We start from the raw sequence: 22,329 nt of genomic DNA on the forward strand, positions 1-22,329 counted from the left end.
GTCTTGATTAACCTTCTTTTTCATCATTTTAAAAGTTAGGTTTAAAAATTACAGTTTTTATCCAATTAAAAACTACAATTTTATTAATTTATATTAGGAATAAGAAAGATGCCACAATCACGAAACAAAACAGATTGAAATAGTTATAAGACAAGACTATGTAGAAGTTTTGGAAACAAATTGGAAAATGTGGAGGAAATCAATCTATAAATAATCACATAAATCATCAAAATGGTGCAAGGAGGGGGAAATGGAAACAGATAAAATCAGGGTGTGTCTGAACAGATAAATTTCTGAAGAAGAAATTCAAAACGTACTTAATGGCCTACTATTTAAAAGGGCCCAAGAAACAGATGACTTATCGGCTAAGTTCTATCTAGCCTTTAAAGAGCAGATAGTCCCAATGTTATTATTACTATTCAAAACCAAAGGAAAAAAGATAGAAAGCTCCTTGGTATATGTTATGAAGTTATGAAGCCAGCATCATCTTAATGGCTAATGCTTCATAGACAGATCCCACTTGGGAATAGAGATTCTCATTTGAAATAAAATATTTGCAAAAACTATCCATCCATGTGCCAAAACCACTAATGTACAGTAGCCAACAGCTTTTACTCCAAAATACAAGGATGCTTTGATAACAGGAAATTTATCAACGTAATTCATTACATCAACTAATTTTAAAAAGACTGTCATATTAATAGACACTAAGTAGGCACCTGATAAAATTTAGTAGCTATTCCTAATATAAACCCATGATCTCTTACCCAAAATTCTGATACCCCAATATCTCTGAAAACGAAAATATTGACCTGTAACTTCGCACCATATTTCATCTGATGTTAAAGTTGATCTGAACTGACACAAAGTAACTGCTTAAATACAGAAAGTGTTGTTTGTTTGTTTGTTTTTACAAATGTACAGTATTATATCTTCTGTAGGCAAAGCACACTCAAAAATAGTATGGATTATTTGTGGCTCTCTGTTCTATATTCAAAATTATTATAGTCTTTTCTTCTTTTAAGTTGAGTTTAAGGAGAAATACTATGAGGCATGTACCTTCAACTCTCCGGAAAAAAACAGCAACACATTACCATGTTTCATTGAATCTAAGACACCATTACTTAGAAGGCTAGCGCTTATTTTATGTATCACTGAAAGAGAAAAAAAATATGCTGCTAAATATAATATGAGTCATCATCAATTGTAAAACATATTCCATTTTCAGAGATACTGAAATGTAAAAAAGTTGCATCTCAAAATCTATGAAATACGGTGCAGACATCCAAAGGCAATCAGGCGTCTACCACGGACCACACGGCCGGTCAGGACTCAAGGTCCCTTCCTCTATCGATGTCCGGGGCTTGGGGAGGACCCAGGTGTGAGGCGGAGTGCGGTGGTCTGGGGTCAGGCAGGCTTCAGAGTTGCTCTGTATTGATTAGTTGTTTGATCATGAAACAGCTATTTAATGCCTCAAACCACAGTCCTGGGATAGTGCTGGGATAGCACTAACACCTGCTTACACTTATTTAGAGTTGAAAGTGGGATATGAGATAGGGCTTGTGACATTCCTGGTCCAGAGTAAGCCCTCCCTAAATAGCAGCCCCTGGAATGAGGGTGGTGGTGAGAGGGGCCAGAATCTAGGGTGTTTCCCACATCTGTCATCCTCTGATTCTTTACCCAAGAAAAATCTTGACCGTATTTCTCTCACCTCTAAAGAAGATTCCCCAATATTCCTGGAGAAGCTGCGATTGGCCTTAGATGCCTGTGCTATCTGTGTGCCCTAACTGTATAAAGCCTGACCTGAATATCCGAGTTGGCAAGGACCTCAGACACACCCTAACGGGTCGTGAGAGGAAGTGTGGCTTTCCCGAGGGATGCAGGCAGTGGCAGATGACAGCTAAGACCCAGACCACTGGACACCTTGGTCAGACTCTTTCCAGATGCCAAGACTCCTGTCCGGGAGGTGGGATGAGGGGTGGAGGCCACTCTAGGAGTTTATAATCTCTGTGTCCTAAGTCCAGCCATGTCTCCTCTCTGGGCCACTTCTCCCTGCTCTGGGGGGGGGGGGGGGGGGGGGAATATATAGATGCAAGCTTAACCCACCAACCCCATTCTAACTTCATGTCTGACTTTGACCTTCACCACCCCACCTCTCTAATTGGCCACCGGGAAGGAGTTTAGGGGAGCTCTTCCGTTCAGAGGCTCTGCAGACCTACTCACACCACCAACCTGCTGTGTGTTCTCTGACAGGATGGGAGTGGTGAGCAGCAGAAAGCAGGTCAAGGAGAAGAGTAAGGGCCAATGGAGCCCTGTGAAGGTCAGCACCCAGAGCAGAGAGGCCCCACCACTGCCACCCCTGGTGAGTGATCGCTTCTCCCAGCTGGAGAGGGAGCGGGAGGAGGGAGAGCACAGAGCACGTGTGGCTCCCTGGGGGCTGCTCCTAGTCTCTAGCAAGTCCCAGTGCCCTCTCTTGATAACTCAGGGCTCCCACAAATAGGGCCCCGCTCCCCTCCAGTGCCACCCCAGCTCATATTGGTGTTACAGATTGTAAAATATTTAACAGCCAGATGGCTGGAATTTAAATCTGTTAGCTGTACCTTTGAAGCAGGTTTCTTAACTCCCTTTATCCTCAGTTTCCCCACCTGTAAAGTGGGTAGAATAAAAAGGGCTTTCTGATGGGGATGTAACAACACGCCATGTCGATACAAGTATGCAATGCTTTAACATATTACCTTTAGCACAGAACTGTGCATGGTTAGCTCCCAATAATTCTTAGCCAGTTTTCGTTGGGCAAGGGCAGCCTTGAAGAGAAAGAAAAACCAAAGAGGTCAGCTTGAGGAAAGGGTGTGGTGGGAAGAGTCTCAGGCATTTAGCCTTATCTGTTGCCCTCAACTCTATCCAGAAGCTCCTGGGTCATTGTCCCCTTCCTGGTGTGCCAGCATTCCAAAGAGCTCACTCCCCTAGGATGAGGCAACCTAAGAAGGAGGGTGCTTACGTTCACCTCCCCCACAGGCCCTCGAGTGTTCATGGAGCCTGTCTCAAAGTTCTGGTTTGTTTACAAAGTAGTTAGCTCCCTTTGATGCTACTGGTTCCTAAATGCATTTTTAGATGACTGTTTGTGTCCACCCCCCCCCCCCCATTCTAGTCACCTACCACCTTTTGATTTGGGGCAATTGGAAGTCATGCCTGGACTCCTCTTTCCTGCTCTTTCTTCCCCCACAGGCACATCCAACTAGTCATCACTTCATCCCAACTGTGACCTAATGGGAGTGGTGACTGCTATTCCCATTTCTTAGATAAACCAGGCATCTTATCGGTGTCCCAACTTAGTGCAGGGCTTGGCATGTAACAATGAAATGTTTGTTGATCGAAGGGCCATAGATTAATTATTGATTTATCTGACTGAGAAAATTACTCAATAGGACTTAGATTCAATAACTTCTTCAGAGTTATATGCTAATAAGTAGTAGAGCCTGGAATGTTTTTAACTTTTAAAAAGTCACATAATACATATCAATTATGAAAAAAACTTATAAGTACTCATTATCCCACTAGCCAATGATACCCGGAGTTAGCATTGCAGGGGTCCTGCCTCCAGACCCTTTTCTTTTTTTAATTCTTTATTGTTTAGAGTATTACATACATCTCCTCCCCACCCCCCATTGACCTCTCCCTGGCCGTTCCCACCCCTCAGCACATGCCCTCACCCCAGACTCCTTCCTTGTGTGTTATGTATGTGTTTCTATTTTCATTGGAACCATAATACTATACATACCATTTTGCAAAATGCTGCTTCAAATTTGTGTTTAATAAATACCAAAAAAAAAAAGATTATTGATTACAGGTTGAAAGCAGGAGAATAAAATGAACACCTAGTGCAGCCCCTCCCATCCTCAGAAGTAGAAAGGGACCCATCGCTCTGAAGACCTCTGCTGTCCCCCAGTCTGTCCCCCTCGCCCCGGCCCCGCTATTCTGATGTGCTTATTCCTTAGCTTTGTTTTTTCTGTAGCATCCTATGTGCATATATTCCTAAATACTATTTAATTTAATTTTGCATGTTGTGAATTTTAAATCAAATGAATCCAACAGCATGGATTCTTCTGAGACATGGGTTTCAGATCTGTGTTTTTCATTGTGAGCTTCATCCATGTAGATGCATGTAGCTATAGTTCCTTAACTTCCACGGCTGTGTAGGATTGATTGCATGCATATGCCCCAATTTATCTAATCTTTGGTCATGTAATTATTATTATCATTATTATTATTATTATTATGTGTTTCTCCTGGGAGCAGTGTTGTACATGTTTCCTAGTACACATATGCAAAAGTTTCTCTACAGGGTATATACGTAGGAATATATTTGTTAAGTTTTAAGGAAATACTTTTTTTAAAATATATTTTTATTGATATCAGAGAGAAAGGGAGATGGAGAGATAGAAACATCAATGATCAATGATAAGAGAGATACATTTTAAAAATAATTTTCCTTGAGAAAATTCATCATTTAATGGCAGAGCCAGGATTTTAAGCCAGGTGATGGGGTGTTCCCCTCCCCCCCCCCCCCCCCCCCCGCACACACACACACACACCAACCACCACGTCCATTCCACAGCTGCCTCTTGCAAAGTTGGGCATCCCTCCATACCCCTCCTCTCAATGTATATAAGGTCCGGGCAAAGATGGCCGGTGTCCGGGGTTATTCGAGATGGCACTGGTACCTGTGCCAACAGGGCAGCTCCCACCGTCACAGTAGTCTCACCACCGCCCTGCAGGCCCTGCCCTGGCCGCGGGGCCTTGAACTAACGCAGAGGGCATGTGTTTCTGCTCCAGGTCGTGTTTAACCACCTGGCTCCGGCGCCTCCCGACACACACCCGGATCGAGGTAAGAAGGGGCTGCTTTGGAAGCTGAGGCTCCTCAGGCCTCCTCCCCAGGCCCCGGATTTATGCAGTTAGAACAGGGGCTCAGTTGGGAGCAGCTTCCTGGAGAGGAAGGTGCGTGGGCCCCTAGAGTCTTAGGGGAGAAGGCTAGGGGAGGCTGAGGGAGGAGCCTGTGGCCCAGCTCTGTCCCAGCTTCGCCTGCCCTTGGGGGCCTCTCCAGCAGCCAGGCTCAGGTTCCTTTAGTGAACCTCGGTGGGCATTTTTAAAGGACTTTACAAACTACAAATGAGCACAAAAAGACAAGTGTTACAGTGAATGCAAACAGCACCATGAAACCCGGGCTTTCAAAGATCTAAGTCCCAACCTCCAAGGGTGAGGACCATGGTTCTGCGTCCTCCCTCCCAGCCCTCAGTCTATTGCTGTTTGAATTACTGTCCTGTTCTTCACTCTCGAAAGTCCCAAGCTGACCTTCTAACCACTCACTACACCCTCCCTCGCCCATCTCCACTGGCACTTTGGTGGGCAGGACGATAGAGGTGACATAGCAAATGACCTCGGCCTTCCTGAGTCAGGGCCTCAGACCTCAGGAGGGTCTCACGGGATGGTGGCCTCATTCTGAAGTGGCGTACTGGAGAGCAGAATGCCAGCCTGAGTCTACATTCATTCACTCACTCACCCGGAAGGCATTGAGCAAACAGGACCCAGAGCTGGCTCTGTCCGAGGACTGGGGAAGCTGTATAAGACGTGGCTCCTCTCTGCAAGAACTCAGACTCGGGGTAGTGACCTCACCTGGTGTCTCTCATCCTGTTGGAGATCACAATTAATTAGCATCAGGGGCCACCCTCCGCTTCCTGCCAGAGGGTCAAATTTCCAGGAAGAAAGTCTGGGTGAAGGACGTAAACTAACTGCTTTTGGCACAGGGATTTGAATCTCAGAACCAGAGGGGCCTCTGTCATCTATTCCAACCCCCTCTTCCCACCGAGGGGAGGTGACCAGCCCAAGGTCACGCCAGGCATTAGAGACAAAGCTGGAGTCATCGCTCTCGGGGAAGCGAGGTGGTCTCAGGTGGCCTTTTCCAGGTGGGCCTTGGCCCCCAGAGCCGTGCAGAAAAGCCCTCATCACATGAGAGCTGTCATGCAAGCTCCGGAGCCCTCTCTCCACCTCCGTCCTAGGGCCCACCAGCAAGCAGGGGCCTGCCAGCCAGAAGCACCACGATGGGGCCCTGGGCATGGCTGCAGGTCTAAGTTACAGTTGCCAGGTTCCAAGACCACTGCTCCCTTTGGAATAGAGGCTGGAAGGGACCGGTGGGGACGGGGAAGAGAGGAGACGCTCACATGCCTCCAGGAGATAAGGGATCAGCCAACACTGGTTTCCAGACTTGGGTCTTCGGCCCTCAGGTCCATGCAGCTGACCTCCCTAAACGCTGGGCTACTGAATCCCTTACACACTAGCCCCGTCTAGGCCTGAGGGTCTCTATGTGGGGTCCAGAAAGGACGTCGCAATGGGCTCAGAGGGGCAGTATGCCCTTGTTCCCAGCAGCAAGCTCAGGTCAGTCTGCCAGACAGAAACGTCTTCTGCATCAGTGAGTGAGAAGGTCCCCAGCTTCCCCTCTATCTTTGCCTTTATCCTGACCCTCTTAGGAGCCAGAAGGTGGCTCACAGCACAGGCTTACCCCAGCCCTACCACCAGTCCCGTGGGCCTGAGCGGTGGCCATGTCTTCCTTGTTCCCCCTAGAAGAGCATTTTGTGGTGGCGCTGTATGACTACATGGCAGTGAATGACCGTGACCTGCAGATGCTGAAAGGGGAGAAGCTGCAGATCCTAAAAGAGTAAGTCTCCAGGATGCTCTACGTCTCCAGGATGCTGTCTCGTGGCCAGAGGTCTCTGCAGCTCCCTATCAGAGCAGGACTCCCACCCATCCGCCCATCTGCCTTATTCCACCCCACCACGCTCCCTTTAGCTGCCTCCAGAATATTCTCTCCACTGCCAGCCCCAAGCCCAGGTACCCAGCATTTTCTTTAACTTGACCCAACCGTCCTTCTTCCATCTGCCTTCCCAAAGTCTCCTGGTGAGGGGGTTTCCTGCTCCGCTGTCAAAATCCTACTCTTCCTTCGAAGCCCACCTCTAATGCCACCTCCTTCGTGCAGCCCTCCTGACTCCCACAGTGTTTGCCTAGTCGCTCCATCACAGCTTCATGTTGGAGTCACTTCTGTCAATATTTGTCTCCCTCGCCAGATGAGATCTCGCGTGAGATTCTACTTATGAAATCGGCTGTGGTTTATTTCCACTGTTCCTTCTCAGCGACTCCTCCAGAATCTGGTCTCAAACATCTGGATTGTCCTGTAGAGTCCTAAGGGCCTCCTGCTTTGTTCTTGAAGTTCTGCAATGACCTTGAGCGAACAGCATGCAAACCCTGACCTTTTGGCCATCCCTGAGCTGCCTGTTCCTCCTTTCACCAGCAGCCCTCCTGTGTTGTCTTTCCTGTCCAGTCCCAACTCGCTCACTCCGTTCTAAAGACGTCCATTAATCAAGAGGAAGGCTACTCACTGTGAGACAGGGGCCCTAGTGGGTTGGTCAGGCAGTCTAGACCAACTGTCCCCTGGAGGCTGTGCCATGCCCTTCTCTCTCCTGGGCCAGGAGCACCCGTGCGTTTGAAATAGCCCAGGTAGTCCCACGTCACTGAGCAGCTTGCGCGAGCTCCCTCTCATCTGCCAGGCTGTCTGCCTCTGTGGATCCTCTGCCTCGCAGGGATGAGCCCACAGTCCCCGGGGGCTGTAAGCTGCCGCACAGAGGCACCCATCTGAGCCACTCTCTCATTTCTGTTGTTTCCCTCTTCCCTTAGATCTGGAGACTGGTGGTTGGCCAAGTCTCTCATCACGGGAAGAGAAGGCTACGTGCCCAGCAACTTTGTGGCCCAAGTAGAGACCCTGGAAGTGGAAAAGTAGGTGGACAGATGGACGGAAGGCCCCTCAGGGCAGAGGCGTGTCCCCTGCTTCTGCTGTGCAGGCTGCCGTGCAGGGTGTGGCCAGACAGCGGCTCAAGAGTGAGCCTGTGTGAACCCAGCAGCGGGGAGCAGGAAAGAGGCACGGAGCTGGCAGGCTAGACAATGTTTCAGTTGCCGTGTGTTCCTGAGAGAGTCGCTCCTCTGGGAGCACCTCACTACCCCATATGAGGACCAACCTTTCCTGGCTCACCTGGACAGAAACGTCCCCGTGTCCCATGGCCTGGCAAGCTAACAAGGAGGTGCTGAATCAGCTCACACTCCCCAGTGCCCTCCAGCGGCTGGGGCCTGGGGGACTCCCAGGGTGGTGGCCTCATTCAGAATTGGATTATCAAGGAGCAGCATCCTCATAACCCCCTGGGAGGTCTGCTGTGGGCCTCAGCCATTCATTCACTCACACAGAGGGCATTGAGCAAACAGGACCCAGAGCCCAGCTCTGTCCAGGACTGGGGAAGCTGTAAAATGAGTAACACGTGGCTCCTCGTGTCAAACTCAGGAGCAAAGTGTAGGAACTGGGTTAGTGGCCCCACCTGGTGTCCCTCGTGCAGCGATGGTAGGTAGCCCTTGGGAGGGTTCCTTGTCTGGCACTCCCGGCCCTGGAACTGCATGCACTCCCACGCTGACAAGTCCCTGCGCAGGGGGCCATGATGGGAATCAGGCTCTGAGAATCTACTTCAGAGACTGACTCCAAGGAGAGTGTGCTCTGAGGATAGGTGGCTGGGCGCCTTTCCCCAGAGTGAAATTAACAAAGGGCACCCATATAGTAGTTTTGTTTCATTTCAAGAAAACAGTAAGTCTTTGGGAAGAAAGGGGAGGACAACACAAGGGGCATGCGTGGATCAAGCTGGGAGGAGCGCTGGCTCAGGGTGGACCTGGGAAAAGGGGCACAAATTTTATTTCCTGGGGGCAGAGGCACAGCTTAGGAGGGAGGTTTGGAGAAGAATGATCCGAGGACCATGGCCACTCCCTGAGGCTCACCTGCCTTTGACCTTTTCCAGGTGGTTCTTTAGATCAATTAGCCGGAAAGATGCTGAGAGGCAGCTTCTGGCTCCAATCAATAAGGTGGGCTCCTTTCTCATCAGAGAGAGCGAAACCAACAAAGGTAAGCGTGGGCAGAGCCCTTCCTGCCCTGTGTGCTCTGGGCGGCCCCACCTGAGGCCTGGCTGCTGCCAGGGCAGTGGGAGGGGAATGCCAGGCAGGAGAACCTGGCAGCCCCCGGGCCCCAGTCTCCCAGTTCAGGCTGGATTTGGTTCCCTGTGGTTGGCACGATGAGAACCGACGAGGTTTGGCCCAGGAGGAGCACCTGGGCTTGTCCCTCCGCTCCATTCACGGCCCGAGATCTGCAGTGAGTGGAAACACCAGAGCAGCAGACGCTGGACAAAGAGAGCTGCTTATCACACACTGTGAGGCTCAGGGGAGAGCCCTCAGCCTCATGCCCCTCAAAGGCTCAGGGCCGGATTGGAGGAGGAGGGGTGCATCGATAAGTTGGGGTGCTCTGTGCAGACTTCTCTGTGCAAAATTTCCTGAAGTGCACCAATGGATGCATTTAATTACACACACACACACACACACAGAGGGTGGGGCAAACGTAGGTTTACAGTTGTATATATGGAAAATAACTAATAAATAATAATACAAGAATAAAACCTGTTTCACATACTCACAACTGTAAACCTACGTTTGCCCCACCCTGTATGTACATTGCCACTATTCCATTTTAATGGCAGAGCACCTATGTCCAAGAATGAAACCTACGTGTTTTCTCCCTTTTGTAGAATATTTTAAACACATACAGAAGTAGGGAGACTAGTATATAATGGAACCCATTGTACCCGACGCCCAGCTCCAACAATGATCAACTCAGCCCGTCTTGTTTCATGTGTATCCCCACCCACACCTATTATATTGAAGCAAATCCCAGATATCATGTCATTTCACCCTGGAAAGGATGTTTTTCTCATTGCCTATGGCTAAGGTGCCCTCCTCCCAACCTCGGTGTGGAGGAGGATTGGGTTCTCTAAGGGTGGGGGACCTCCTCCTTGCCTACTGTGGGAAGCTAGTCCCAGATGGGCACTGGCCAGATGGAGCTGGGCTGTAGGATTATCCAAGCATCATCACCCCCCACACATACACCTATTCATGCGCGCGCGCGCACACACACGCACACACGCACACACAACCCCTCAGAACTCCAAAGCAAGATCCCTCTGTCTACATTTGTCTACAGTGGCTGTAAGACAGGGTAGAAACTCAGAAGCAAGGGGAGAGAGTCCTCGCTCCCTGTGGCTTCCAGGTGTCCCTTAGCGTCTCCAGCCTCAGTTTATTGGTATGCATGTGAGCACCCATTAGTCCAAAAGCAGGTGGTCTTTCCGGGGTTAAAAAATCTCCATCTCTGGGAGTCCAGTCTGCGTGCCCAGCGCAGCCCAGAGGCAGGGCAGGGGGTCTGGGTTTTGAAGCAGGAGGTGCAGATTTTGTGAACCTGAAGCTGATAGGATTTGGAGGTTCCTTTAAGAAGAATGCCAAATTGTAAAAAGATAATAGCAGATCCTTGGATGAGCCTGGGCAAGTGAGGGGCCCTAAGTCATGAACTTGGGCAGTGGTTCTGGCTGGAAGAGAGCAGGTCTCCTGGGCTCGTTGCGAGTTTCTGCCCGCAGAGTGCCGCCGAGGAAATGGGGAGGAAGCCCTTTGTCTCGCTCCGGCGGTGTGAACTCATTAGAGCCACTCTCCAATTCCTTACATTCTGGGGCATAGTTGCACCTACTAGGTGCGAGGTGGGAGACAGTTTGCAGCCTGCAGCTGGGGCTGGGGTTGCAGGCGTGGTGTGGGCTGTGGCCGCAGCAAGGCGCCCGATGCGACACCCACCCTCTCGGCGTCCTTTTGCAAGTAGGTGATGAGAGAGGCGCGATGGTTAAGGGAGATGGGAGGAGAGAATGAGTTTGAGATAGAGTGATGGTCTGAAAGGGAAGGAAAGGAAGGATGCCTGCTGACAAACAGTACAGCCGAAAATCAAGCATCCATGTCCAGAAAAAGAGGTGTTCAAGCCTGACACCTGGCGGGAGGGAGTGGTACTGCTCGAGGTAGGCAAGTCCTTAGGGAGGACCATAGGGCCCCCAAGCCTGCTGCTTACCTAGCAGAGTGACCAGGGCCAAGCGACATCCGCCTTTGGGCCTCGGCTTTCTCACCTCCCAGTTAAGAGGAGGGGCATGGTACCCAGAGATGTGGGCAGAGGCATTTTATGAAAACATCAGGTTTATGGGAAGAAGTTTCTCAACTGGAAACTCTTGCCTCCTTAACTTACTCGTAACCCCTGGCATCGGCTAGCCGTTGTCTGCAGGCAAACATTAACATAGATGACGAAACACACCGACGTGTGAGTGGATGTGAACAGAACCCCTGGGAAACAGCTGGTCATGCTCTCCTCCCTGGACAAGGGTGCTTGAGGTTGAGATTTGGTGTTGCATGTGGGAGTAGAGTCAGCCTTTTCAGCCAGAATGAATGAATGAATCAATCAACCTCTTAGTCCCCCCAATAGCTCTACATTCTCAATATTCCATGGCAAAGGGTCCCCGAGTGACCAGGTGCCCAGTCCTGCTTCCTAAGAGAACGTCCTCCCTGCACCAGAGTTCTTGGTGCCCTGGCTGAATTTGGGGAAACTGGCAGAAACATCTAGAACAGAGTCGGATGGAGCTGATAGGGCAGGCTTCCAGGAGACCTGAGGTTGAGATGAAGGAAAAGGCAGCTTAGGATGGAAGTGGTCAAAATGGAGAGCAGAATGCAGGAAGCTTTTCCCCAATGCATTGAAATGAAGCCCATATCCCAGCCCAATTTTCCCTCTTTATGCCTTCCTTCTCATGCTGTGTTGTTATCAACCCTCTAGGTGCCTTCTCCCTGTCTGTGAAGGACGTGACCACCCAGGGGGAGGTGATCAAACACTATAAGATCCGCTCCCTGGATGAAGGAGGCTATTACGTCTCCCCCCGAATCACCTTCCCCACACTCCAGGCTTTGGTGCAGCACTACTCTAGTAAGACGGGGCATGTGATGGGGTGGAGACCTGTGCCAGGCAGCCTTTATATCTCTTTATTGCTAAGATCTCGAGATTGAGAATCATCGGTGTGTCTTGGAGTTGACACTGTCAAACATAGTGATTTAAAGTCTGTGTACTTAATCCCTTCTACTGGATCAGCATTCAACTGCCTGGAGAGGAACAAATATTTTCATCTTAGAGAGAGCAGGTTGATGCTAGCATGCCTTGCTTTCTACCAAACAATTGCAAAGAGCTGTGTGTGTGTGTGTGTGCATGTGCGTGCACATGTGTAGAGGAGCATTTGGGGTAGGGGTGGGGCTAGCAACAGGGGGTTGTGAGACACAGCTAAGAGAGTTATGGCTCTCCGGGAAGAGATGGGAGCCCGGCTGCTCTGGTAACCTCCAGCCCTGTTTCTTCTCTAACACAGAGAAAGGGGACGGCTTATGCCAGAAGCTGACCCAACCCTGTGTGAGCCTGGCTCCTCAGAACCCCTGGGCCCAGGATGAATGGGAAATCCCCCGGCAGTCTCTCAAGCTGGTCCGGAAACTTGGGTCTGGGCAGTTTGGCGAGGTCTGGATGGGTGAGTGTGCGGTCTGCCCGGAGCCTCTTGCCCTGCCCTGCGTCCTGACACCCAGAAGGCTCAGGATTTGCACAGCGCATCCTGTTTCCCCAGAAAGGCTGTGAGGGAGAAGGGACAGAGGCTATGATACCCATTTCACCGATGAGGTGATGGAGGCATAGAGCACTGTTCCTCAAATGCCGGAGGGAGGCTGAGACAGGCTGACATCTGGCCAGATACGCTGACATATCCATCACCCTCAGAAGCTGTACATTCCCGCTCAGGGCCACTTCCTAAGGCCTAGCCTCAGTCCCCCAGCCCACCCCCCAGCATCGGATGGCTCCCAAAAGCTTATGTAGATTTTGGTTAAGGGATCACCTCCCACAACCTCTGGGACTTCTGACTGGCTTCTTCATTCTCTCCCATACCCCACCCCGTCTCCCGGCTCAGGTTATTACAGAAACAATGTGAAGGTGGCCATCAAGACCCTGAAGGAGGGAACCATGTCTCCGGAGGCCTTCCTGGGTGAGGCCAACCTGATGAAAACCCTCCAGCACGAAAGGCTGGTTCGTCTCTATGCTGTAGTCACCAAGGAGCCCATCTACATCGTGACCGAGTACATGGCCAGAGGTGGTGCCCCGTGGGGGCCTGTGTCCCTCAGACAGAGGCGGGGATGGGGGAGGCTATAGGTTTTGGGGCTGAGAAGGCAGAGGCCCATCTGCTGCCATGGGTTTGCCTGGCCAGAGGACCTGTGCAGGGGAACACTGAGCCATGGGCTGAGTGGATTAGCCAGCACACTGCACGCCTAGGGTGTCCCACAGCCATAGGGGACAGAGGGGAGGGACAAGACAGGCCAGTGGTTCTCTAGAGCTGTGTCCTCAGTTCAGGAGCACTTGGAGTGTGTCTTCTGTGGCCGGCACTGTTTGACACCTGCTGGGGAAGACAGACCATGGCCAAGTCGAAAGAGCAATAGGCTGGGCATCCAGAGATGGTTCTAGTCCCAGGACTACCACTCACCAGCCATGGGGCCTTTTAAAACCGAATGAACATTTTACCACACAGTGAAAAGAGAGGTTGGGTGAGATGGCCGCTGAGGTCCACAGTGTGGCCAAGCTCTCATGGGGCAGTGGGCTGGGCCGGGGGTTGGGCTTCGGCCTTTGACCTCCTTCTCACCCCTCCTGTGACACGGACCACACACTGCTTCCTGTGGATTCTAAGGTGCCATGCTAATCTAGTTCCTTAATTGTCGCCATGAAGGGGGCCCCACATTGAGCTGGGGACCCAATGGCTCCCCGGCTCACCTCTTAGCCACACCTCAGGTGAGTGTCCCTCGGGGCTTTTAGAGGCACCAAATCCCAGGGCTGGGTCTCTCCATTCTGGTGCTGAGAGGCACACTTTCTACCAACAAAGGGTGAAGGAGCAAGAAGGTCGTGCCGGAATGAGCACGGAACTTAGAGTCAGAGGAGCAGGTTCTGCTCCCGGCTCCCTGGCTTGTGACCCTGAACCTGGCTGAAAACTAACCTCCCGTGAGTAGCCGGGAGCACATTAGCTGCCTCCTGGGTGCCGTGAGGACCGAGGTTGGGATCCTGGACCGAGGTTGAGAGCAGAAGGCACTCTGACGCTGTGGGTGGATTTCTTCTCTGTGGACAAGAGTCTCACAGAGCGCCACCTGCTTCTGGCCCCGGTGGGGAGCAGCCCACACCTGGAGGAGGCTGGCATGGCCGGGGAGGGGTCACTTGCAGAAGTGCAGCTGCAGCTTCTCTTTCCTCAGGATGCTTGCTGGATTTCCTGAAGACAGATGAAGGCAGCAGGTTGTCCCTCCCAAGACTCATCGACATGTCGGCCCAGGTTTGTGAGCTACCAAGGGCAGCAGACCTGAGTACCAATGCCTTCATGGGAGCCGAGGCCTCCAGGTCTCTCCTCCCTGCCCTCTGGCTTAACAGAATCAACTATTTAGAGGTTGTATCTATCTGATTTAGGCTGGGCTGTGAAGGACAGAAAACCCAAAGTAATAATGGCTTAAACGTGTCTACATCCAAAGGTGGAAAGTCTGGGTGGTAGGTGGACTTGTCCCTCAAAGTCACAGGGACCCAGGTTTCTTCCATCTGCAGGTGTCTTAGCATGTCATCTGATTGCCCAAGGTGGGTGCTCACGCCTTACCATCTTGTCCTCTTCTCAGTCAGCAGGAAGAAGAAAAGGGGTTGAAAGCCCATTTTCCTCCCTAGAGACATCCCTGAAGTCACCCACTACATTGCTCTTACATCCTCCTGGCCACTCCTAGTTGCAAGGGAGCTTGGGAAATGTAGTCTTCATTTTGGGCAACCATGATGGGATGATTGGGTTCTATCAATAAGGAAGAGAGAGAGCAGATGGTGGTATGGAAAACCCAGAGAGTTTGCATGAATTCCATGTAACATGGTAGGCAAGTGTTTTTGGGGGGCCTCGTTTCTTCCTCAGCGGGTGCCCACAAGCATCTTCTGAGGCAGGTGGGAAAATGGAGAGGAGGCTCTTTCCTCCCCAGCAATTTTAGCTGAGGCCTCTAACTGGCAGGAAAACCCATCTGGGGGCCCCAAGTGTGTGTCTGTTAAAACTGGAACTCTCAGCAGAAAATCTGTGGTCAACCTGTGAGACATGTAAATGCACACACACATCCTGCTCCAGAAAGGAAACCTCCCCTCCCCCACACACCCGTCCCCACCTCGGAGGCCTTATCTGCTATTAGTATCGATGCAGGAACTGATGTCACCACACCCGTTTTCCACAGACAGGTTTGAGGAGGCTGGTGAGATGGTCTCGGAAAATTAGCGCTGGTAACCGGTTTCAAACCACATATGAGTGATAAGCCCGTGGACTCCTTTCTTTTCCTTCTCTTGCTCTCTCCTGCCTTGTATTCCATTCCTTGGTAAATCATGGGTCCCCCAGGGATAAAGGATGTGAAAAGCCACCTCAGTTTATCCCCAGGTATGGTCAAGATGCTGAGGGTTAAGAAACCCAAAATCAGAACCTCCCAGGTAATCAGCTTCTAAACCATGTTCTGGTCATGCTAGTGCCTCACCACGTGTACACATGTGTGCATGCACACACACACACACACACACTCAAACTCAATGCCCTTCTGTGTGCACCTTTTCCTGCTCTACAGGATGAAATGCAAAGCTCCCCTCCAACCACAACCTCAGATGCAGCCACACGGCAGCTCTCTGATGCCGTGAGAGCCTCTGCCCGGGCTGTCCTCTCTTCCCGAACGCCTTTGCCTCTCTTCTCACCTGGAAGCATCCTAATCAGTGTTCATGACCCAAGTCGTGTCGTTTCTAGTAAACTTTCCCTGGACAGGAAAGTGCTCGAGAGTGCTTAGCTCATATGTTCTCGTTAGCATGATGCACGGCAGATTCTTCTCCTTGGAAGCAGATCCGGGTCCTACTCAACGCTTTTTTTTCTTCCTTTTTTGGTATCTCTAGTACTACTCAATACATATTTTTTAATGGGATGAGCACTGCTAAATGCTGTCCAGATAAAAGATATTCGATACTTAGCTTTATAGTCCCCACAGTGTCATACCAGTAAATGTGTGTTGATGGAATGATTTAGCAAAGGAATGAAAGAATGAATTCATTCCTTCATGGATAAATCAATACAAATGGAAATAGAAGGAGAGGTTGGATTAATCCCAGTGCTGGCTTCTTGCCGCCACAGGTCTGAGACGATTAACTGGCTTTCTATGCTCTGCCTCAGTTTCTTCATCTATCGATGGGAGTGCAGAGAATGAAGCCTGAGTGGGTTTCCTTGGCTAAAGGACACATGAGCAGCACAAACAGCCATTCCAGGCCCAGTGCTGGCGACAGGGGACAGACATGGAGCCTCCTCCTCTTTTCCTGCCTCTGTTCCATCGGGATTTTGCCCCTGCTCCCTGAGGGCCCGCCCTGGAGCAGTGCTGGGTTAGGTTCTCAGCCACGTGGCTCATTTAATGCTCACCTCAACTCCGTGCCCTGGACACCCCTTTCCTGTGTTCCAATAAGTTCAGTGACAACTCAGGGAGCTTAAGCAACATGCCAGGGGTCAACAATTCCAAACCAGGGCACCCAGCTCCAAAAACTGTGCTTCCAATAGGCCAAGAAAATGAAACCCTTCCCCCACCACCACCTTCCCCTCTCCCTCCTGCCCCTTCCTGGTCTGCTCCCCTGTTCAGAGACCTCCCTTTTCTCCTGTCTTCATTCTGCTGTCTCCCTCCCCTGCAGACACTTGGAAGGAGAGGAGAGGTAGCCCCTAGTGCTGATGGTAGTGTCTCTGCTTTCTGGGCTTTGAGGGGACAGGGGTGTGTAGTTTATTCAGCTGAGGACAGTGGAAGCCGTCTTTCTACTCCACCCAAGAGCCTGCTCCTTCTCCAGCACCACCACCCTCCATGCACCACCAAAAACAACAAACATCAAGCATTCCTTCCCTCCTCTTCCAGACTGAGAGGATGAAGGATGCTTCTACGGACAGGCTGGTGGGGAGGGTGGGCGGGTCCTTCCTCTCCCCCATAGGGACTTTGTAGGGCACCCCAGATGGGCGAGGTCCTTGCACGGAGGTCCCCATGCTGCCCTTCCCTTTGTGGCCTGTTCCCCCAGATTGCCGAAGGAATGGCGTATATTGAGAAAATGAATTCAATCCACCGTGACCTCAGGGCGGCCAACATCCTGGTGTCTGAGACGTTGGGCTGCAAAATTGGTGACTTTGGCTTGGCCCGGATCATCGACAATGAATACACCGCCCAAGAGGGTGAGTAGAGACTCCCAACCACAGGGAGACCTTGGGACTTAACCTTCCCAAAATCCCAAACCCCCTGGGACTTCTCCTCATCACTACATAGCAGAGCCCTGTGTGAAGAGAGCAGAGAGCCTTGGGGTTTCCACAAATCTGGCCTTACCCCCAGGTGGGCCAGCTTTTCCCTAACTGTGCTCTCCAGAGCACTAGTGCCCTCTGAGGAGTGGCTGTGTGAAGTAGGTCTGCAGATACTGCAAAGTCCACCCAGGGCTCCCTTGGTGATTTCCAAGGCACACCAGCATAGTAAAGGCACTGAGAAGTCCTGCAGCAAAGCAACTGTGTACATTTGCTTCACTCCTCCAAACTGATTTGAGCCCAAAATACTTTTCCACGTATCATCTACTAACCTTCCATAGAACTCGGGTTTCAAAGGACACACTTTAGAAGGCACTGCTCTGAAGTATGAATTATACCTGAATTAGATTCCACAGAGCCCCTTAGTATAACTGAAGTAAAAATCCTCTTCACAAGGGGAATTGAAGTGGTCACATACATTTATCAAGCAGGCTGGCAAGCCATATCCGCTGAGCATGTTAATCAGTGGATACAGGAGAAGGGTCGGTATGGCTCATTCCCTGAGGGACCTCAGGCTGGCTGGGGAGGCGGAGAACGCTAGGCGTGGTGGGAGCAGACCGGGTGCTGAGCCATGCCATCCGCTCTGAATGCTGATCAGATGGCAGCCATCCGCAGGGCTTCCTGGGGCAGCAGCATTTGAATCCCCTCCTCACTGTGACTCTCAGAGATACATAAATCCTTTCCACTGTGCAGGACAGGACTAACTGAGGCAGGGACCAGCTAAAGTGACTCGCCCAAGCCCTGAGTCCCTGTCATTCACAAGGCCAGGTCAGGTGGAAAGGGACACCTCTGTCCAGATGGAAACAGGGGGGTGGTTGCCCAGGGAAGCCCACTGGGCAAGGCCCTAAAGAGGGTGACCGGGGTGACATGTGTGCCCCTATTGTCCTTTCATGCGGTGTCTCCCCCCCCCCCCTTGTCTGCACGCACCTGGTCATGTGTCCTAGTGAGTCTCAGTGACCAATACACAGGCCCTGCAAAACGCTGTGGGGGTGGGAGGAACAGGAAGAGTGGGGGCAGCCAGCCCTGGCCTCACAGAGCTGCTCGTGGCTTTTCCTGCAGGGGCCAAGTTCCCCATCAAGTGGACTGCCCCAGAGGCCATCCACTTTGGGGTGTTCACCATCAAGGCGGACGTGTGGTCGTTTGGCATCCTCCTGATGGAAATCGTCACGTACGGGCGGGTACCCTACCCAGGTAGGCAGTTTCCTCCTGTGGCGACTTGGGGTCCCCGTGTCCTGGGGTGGTTGTGATGGCACACGGCCCATCCTTGTGCCTGGAGTGCCCACATATGTGTCAGAATGGAGTCTCGATGGTGGGGACAGTAACCAGGCACGACAGTGGGGGGGGGGGGGGCGGGTCCTGCCCCCTTCAGCATTGCTCTTGTCAACAGGGCCGTGTCCCCTTCCTCCATAGGGCTGCATCAGCCCCCAAACCTGGAAATAAGAAAGGTCAGGGTCTGATCTTTTACTCCCAATTGGTTTGATCTCAGTTGAGGACAGGTGGTCCCTCCCTGGGCCCTGGGAGTACTCCTGACTGCCCCACCCCGGCTGTAAAACCCCGGCCCCCGGCAGGAGGGCCTGGGCAGCTGCGCAGTCTCCCCTCATTCACGGCGGTGCGTTCCCTCCAACACCTGCCCAGCGAGCGGTGCGCATCAGCTGCGTGTCAGGCCATCACAGATAAGCCAGATAGGGTCCCATCCACGGAGGAACCGGCCGCACTGAGGACAAAATCGACAGCCTCGTTTCCAGAGGCTCTCGGGGCAGTGAAAAGTACAGGAAGGGATGTTTAAAGGGGGCACCCGGCGGGCAGCCACGTGGCCTGCGGGGGAGGAGACCGCGGTCTGGGCCTCGCCGGCCCCTGCCGCCCCTCAGCCGCGCCCCGCGTCCCCTCTGCCTCCAGGAATGAGCAACCCCGAGGTCATCCGCAGCCTGGAGCGCGGCTACCGCATGCCGCGCCCCGACTCCTGCCCGCCCGAGCTGTACCGCGGCGTCATCGCCGAGTGCTGGCGGAGCCGGCCCGAGGAGCGGCCCACCTTCGAGTTCCTGCAGTCGGTGCTGGAGGACTTCCACACGGCCACGGAGCGGCAGTACGAGCTGCAGCCCTAGCCCGGCGCCCCGTGCCTCCGCGCCGCGGGCTCCCGGCCCCCGCCTCGCAGCTCCGGTGCGCACACCTGTGGCCCGACCCACGGGAGTGATGAGGCGGGTTCCCCTCGCGGCTCCGATTCCAGCCCCGCGCCGGCTGGGAAGGCAGGGGGCGGCTGGCACGCCCTTTTCTCGGATGAGGAAACTAGAGGCGGCCTGGAGGGTGGTACTCAGCGTGGGCTCCGAGCCGGGTCCAATTGCAGTGCCACCCTTCTCGGGCTGTGTGTCCTTGGGCAAGTTACTTAGCCTCTCTGTGCCTCCGCTTCCTCCTTTGTGCAACAGGAAGAACTGTTATAGTTCCTACCTCGTGTATTCCTCATGGGGATTACTTGGGTGAACCGGGGTAAGATGTTCAGAGCAGTGCCTGGCACTCTCCTGGCACACTCTTTAGTGTTTGCCATCCTACAAGGGTCCCCCGTGCTGGCGCAGGTGACCGGGAGTGCCGGGCTCCCACCTGCGCGGACCGCCTCCCACCTGGGGATCCCTTGCGCCCACCCCAGAAGCGGATCTGGGTCCTCCCCGACCTGGGCGCCTAAAAGCGTCCACCAGCCTTGGCTCCGGGAGGGAGAGCCCTTTGGGACTTTTCCGTAATAAAGTCACGAGATCTGAGCTTTCCCGTGTCCTTACTGGTGACACGCCTGGTCCTCGCATCCACGACCTACATGGATGCGTGTAGTGGCGCCGCTAGGGACTCGCGGATGAGTGTGGGTTTCCGGTGGAAATCGAGTCCTCAGCGCCGGGACAACGACGCAGACCCAACTGTCACTGCGTCTAAGCAGGGCCAGCAGGGGGCGCCCTCACCTCAGAAATCTTTGGCCTCCAGGCCTGAGTTAGGGTCCTCAGCAAAGCCTCAGAGCTGACAGTCGGAGCCTCGCTTCTTGGGGGCCTGCACAGAGGAGAGGAACAGCGCCCTGGGCTCCGAGGTGGGAGGGGGGGGGGTTGACTTGGACAGATCTCCACCAGGAGGTCCAGGATGCTGGAGGTAGAGGCCGCAGGGGGCTCTGGGGAGTTGCCTTAGACCTCCCCTGGAACCCAGGGCTCTTTAAGTCTCTCGGAAAAAAAGCACAGCTCACCCCAGCCCCCATCCCCAGGGGATTAGCACCCACACCCCTCTCCCTAGAATCTCTAGGAATTGAGGCTGCCTGGCCCAGAACCTGGGGAAAGGGGTGTGACCAGTGGGAGCTAAGCTGGGGTGCAGGACATCGGACAGCTGACGGAGCCTGCAGGGGTGGGTGCATCGGACAGACACAAATACTAGTGGCGGTGCTCATGGGTGAGAAGGGCACCTGTGGGTGCCTTCGGGGGTAGGGATGGGAAAGGACCCAATATCTGTAGGGTGTGGAATGTGTCTCTCCTTCCAGTTTCGCAGCCCATACCTCAGGCCTGAGCACCACCTCCTGCCTCCCACGGCCTCTCTGAAGTGGGCCCTGGCTGTCCTGGGCCTGGGGCTGGCTGGCCACCTCTCTGGACCCCACCGACTTCCCGTGAAGGTGAAGGGAGTCACCCAGTCCTCGGCCAACCTCACTCTTCATGAAAACTACCTCCGTTGTGTTAAAACACAGGTGGCTAGACCTCTCCATGTGAGATGCCCATTCAGCAGGTCTCAGGCAGCATCTGGAAACTTCATCTTTCCTAAGCGCCCCACGTGATCCGGGCTTAGACCATGGTCTGGATGCCTGTACGGAACGTAGTGAGAGGGAAATGGGGGGACAGTGTGGGGAGGGCACATTAAAAATAATTCCAGGTGGGGCAGGGCCCTCAGCACATTTTAGATGTCCCCAGCTGGCTAATGTTCATCAGGATGGAGCCACTGGGCTAGGCATGGGGTTTGGAAGTCCCCTTACCTGTGGGGCTGGCTGCAAGTGACCGGGGGCCAGTCTAACTCTCAGCAACCGGCACATTCTCAATGACACAGTGTCAGGCAAGGCAGTCACATCTTCTCCACCTCCCCCTCCTCAGGGTGGTTTCCTAGAGAAGGTGATGCTGGAGCTTGACGGGCCAGTGAGACTTTCCCCCACGAGGAGGCGCCCTTGCCTTAGCGGTAGCCAGAACTGAGCCAGTGCCCTGGTGGTTTTTGTTCCCAGCCAGAGAATAAAGTGTGAGAGGGTGTGGAGAGATAGAGAGAGACAGCAAGACAAAGAGAGACAGGGAAAGAAAGATAGAGACACAGAAAGAGAAAACAAAGAGAGAGAACATGAATGGACAAAAAAAAAAAAAGGCAACATTTCCTGCTCTGAGAACTGGTCTTACAAGTGGGAGGGGAGCCTATTCAAGGCTGTGGAGGCCATATTCTCCCACCCATCCTCTGCACGTGTGAGGCTATGGGAAAGGGGCCCAGGCCGGGGACATCTGGAGCATATGATTGCTGCCCACGCACCCAGGGCTCTGCTGAGGAGTGGCCCCAGCCTCGGACCCCAGGGCTCTGCTGAGGAGTGGCCCCAGCCTCGGACCCCAGGGCTCTGCTGAGTGGCCCCAGCCTCGGACCCCAGGTGCTGTCTTGCCTGCGATGAAGACTGTGCTTCCTCCCAGAGCCAGCACACACGCACACACTTGCATCTGTTGTAAAATGAGTAGCAACAAGATTTTCGAGGTCGGGGAGACCTGGGTTTCAATTCAAGCGCTTTCTCTCCTTGGATGTATGACCCTTGGCACTTTGCTTCACTTCACTGGGCCTCAAGTTTCTTCATCTGTAAAATGGGCCCACGAATAACACATATATTATAAGCTCATTTTGAGGTCTAGATGAGCTAGTACATGTGAGGCATTTATCAGAGTGCCTGTCTTAGGGTAAATGCTCAGAAATGTTAGCTCTTATTATTTTACGATGTCACCCTCAAGAAAGGCCT

The 22,329-nt window shown here is 52.7% G+C and overlaps 1 protein-coding gene across 1 annotated transcript; it reads left to right on the top strand.

The window, feature by feature from the left end:
* Positions 1 to 2,254: 2,254 nt before the first annotated feature.
* Positions 2,255 to 19,447, top strand: BLK (BLK proto-oncogene, Src family tyrosine kinase; the record flags this gene model as incomplete). The annotated part of the gene is made up of 12 exons (XM_079771660.1): positions 2,255 to 2,362; positions 4,834 to 4,885; positions 6,616 to 6,709; positions 7,723 to 7,821; positions 8,880 to 8,983; positions 11,759 to 11,905; positions 12,336 to 12,488; positions 12,918 to 13,097; positions 14,239 to 14,315; positions 17,075 to 17,225; positions 18,405 to 18,536; positions 19,242 to 19,447. 12 exons carry the CDS (start codon positions 2,255 to 2,257, stop codon positions 19,445 to 19,447), a joined length of 1,503 nt encoding a protein of 500 aa, XP_079627786.1.
* Positions 19,448 to 22,329: the final 2,882 nt, after the last annotated feature.

The sequence above is a fragment of the Cnephaeus nilssonii genome (assembly GCF_951640355.1).
Source record: "Cnephaeus nilssonii genome assembly, chromosome: 5".
NCBI classification, from domain to species: domain Eukaryota; kingdom Metazoa; phylum Chordata; class Mammalia; order Chiroptera; family Vespertilionidae; genus Cnephaeus; species Cnephaeus nilssonii.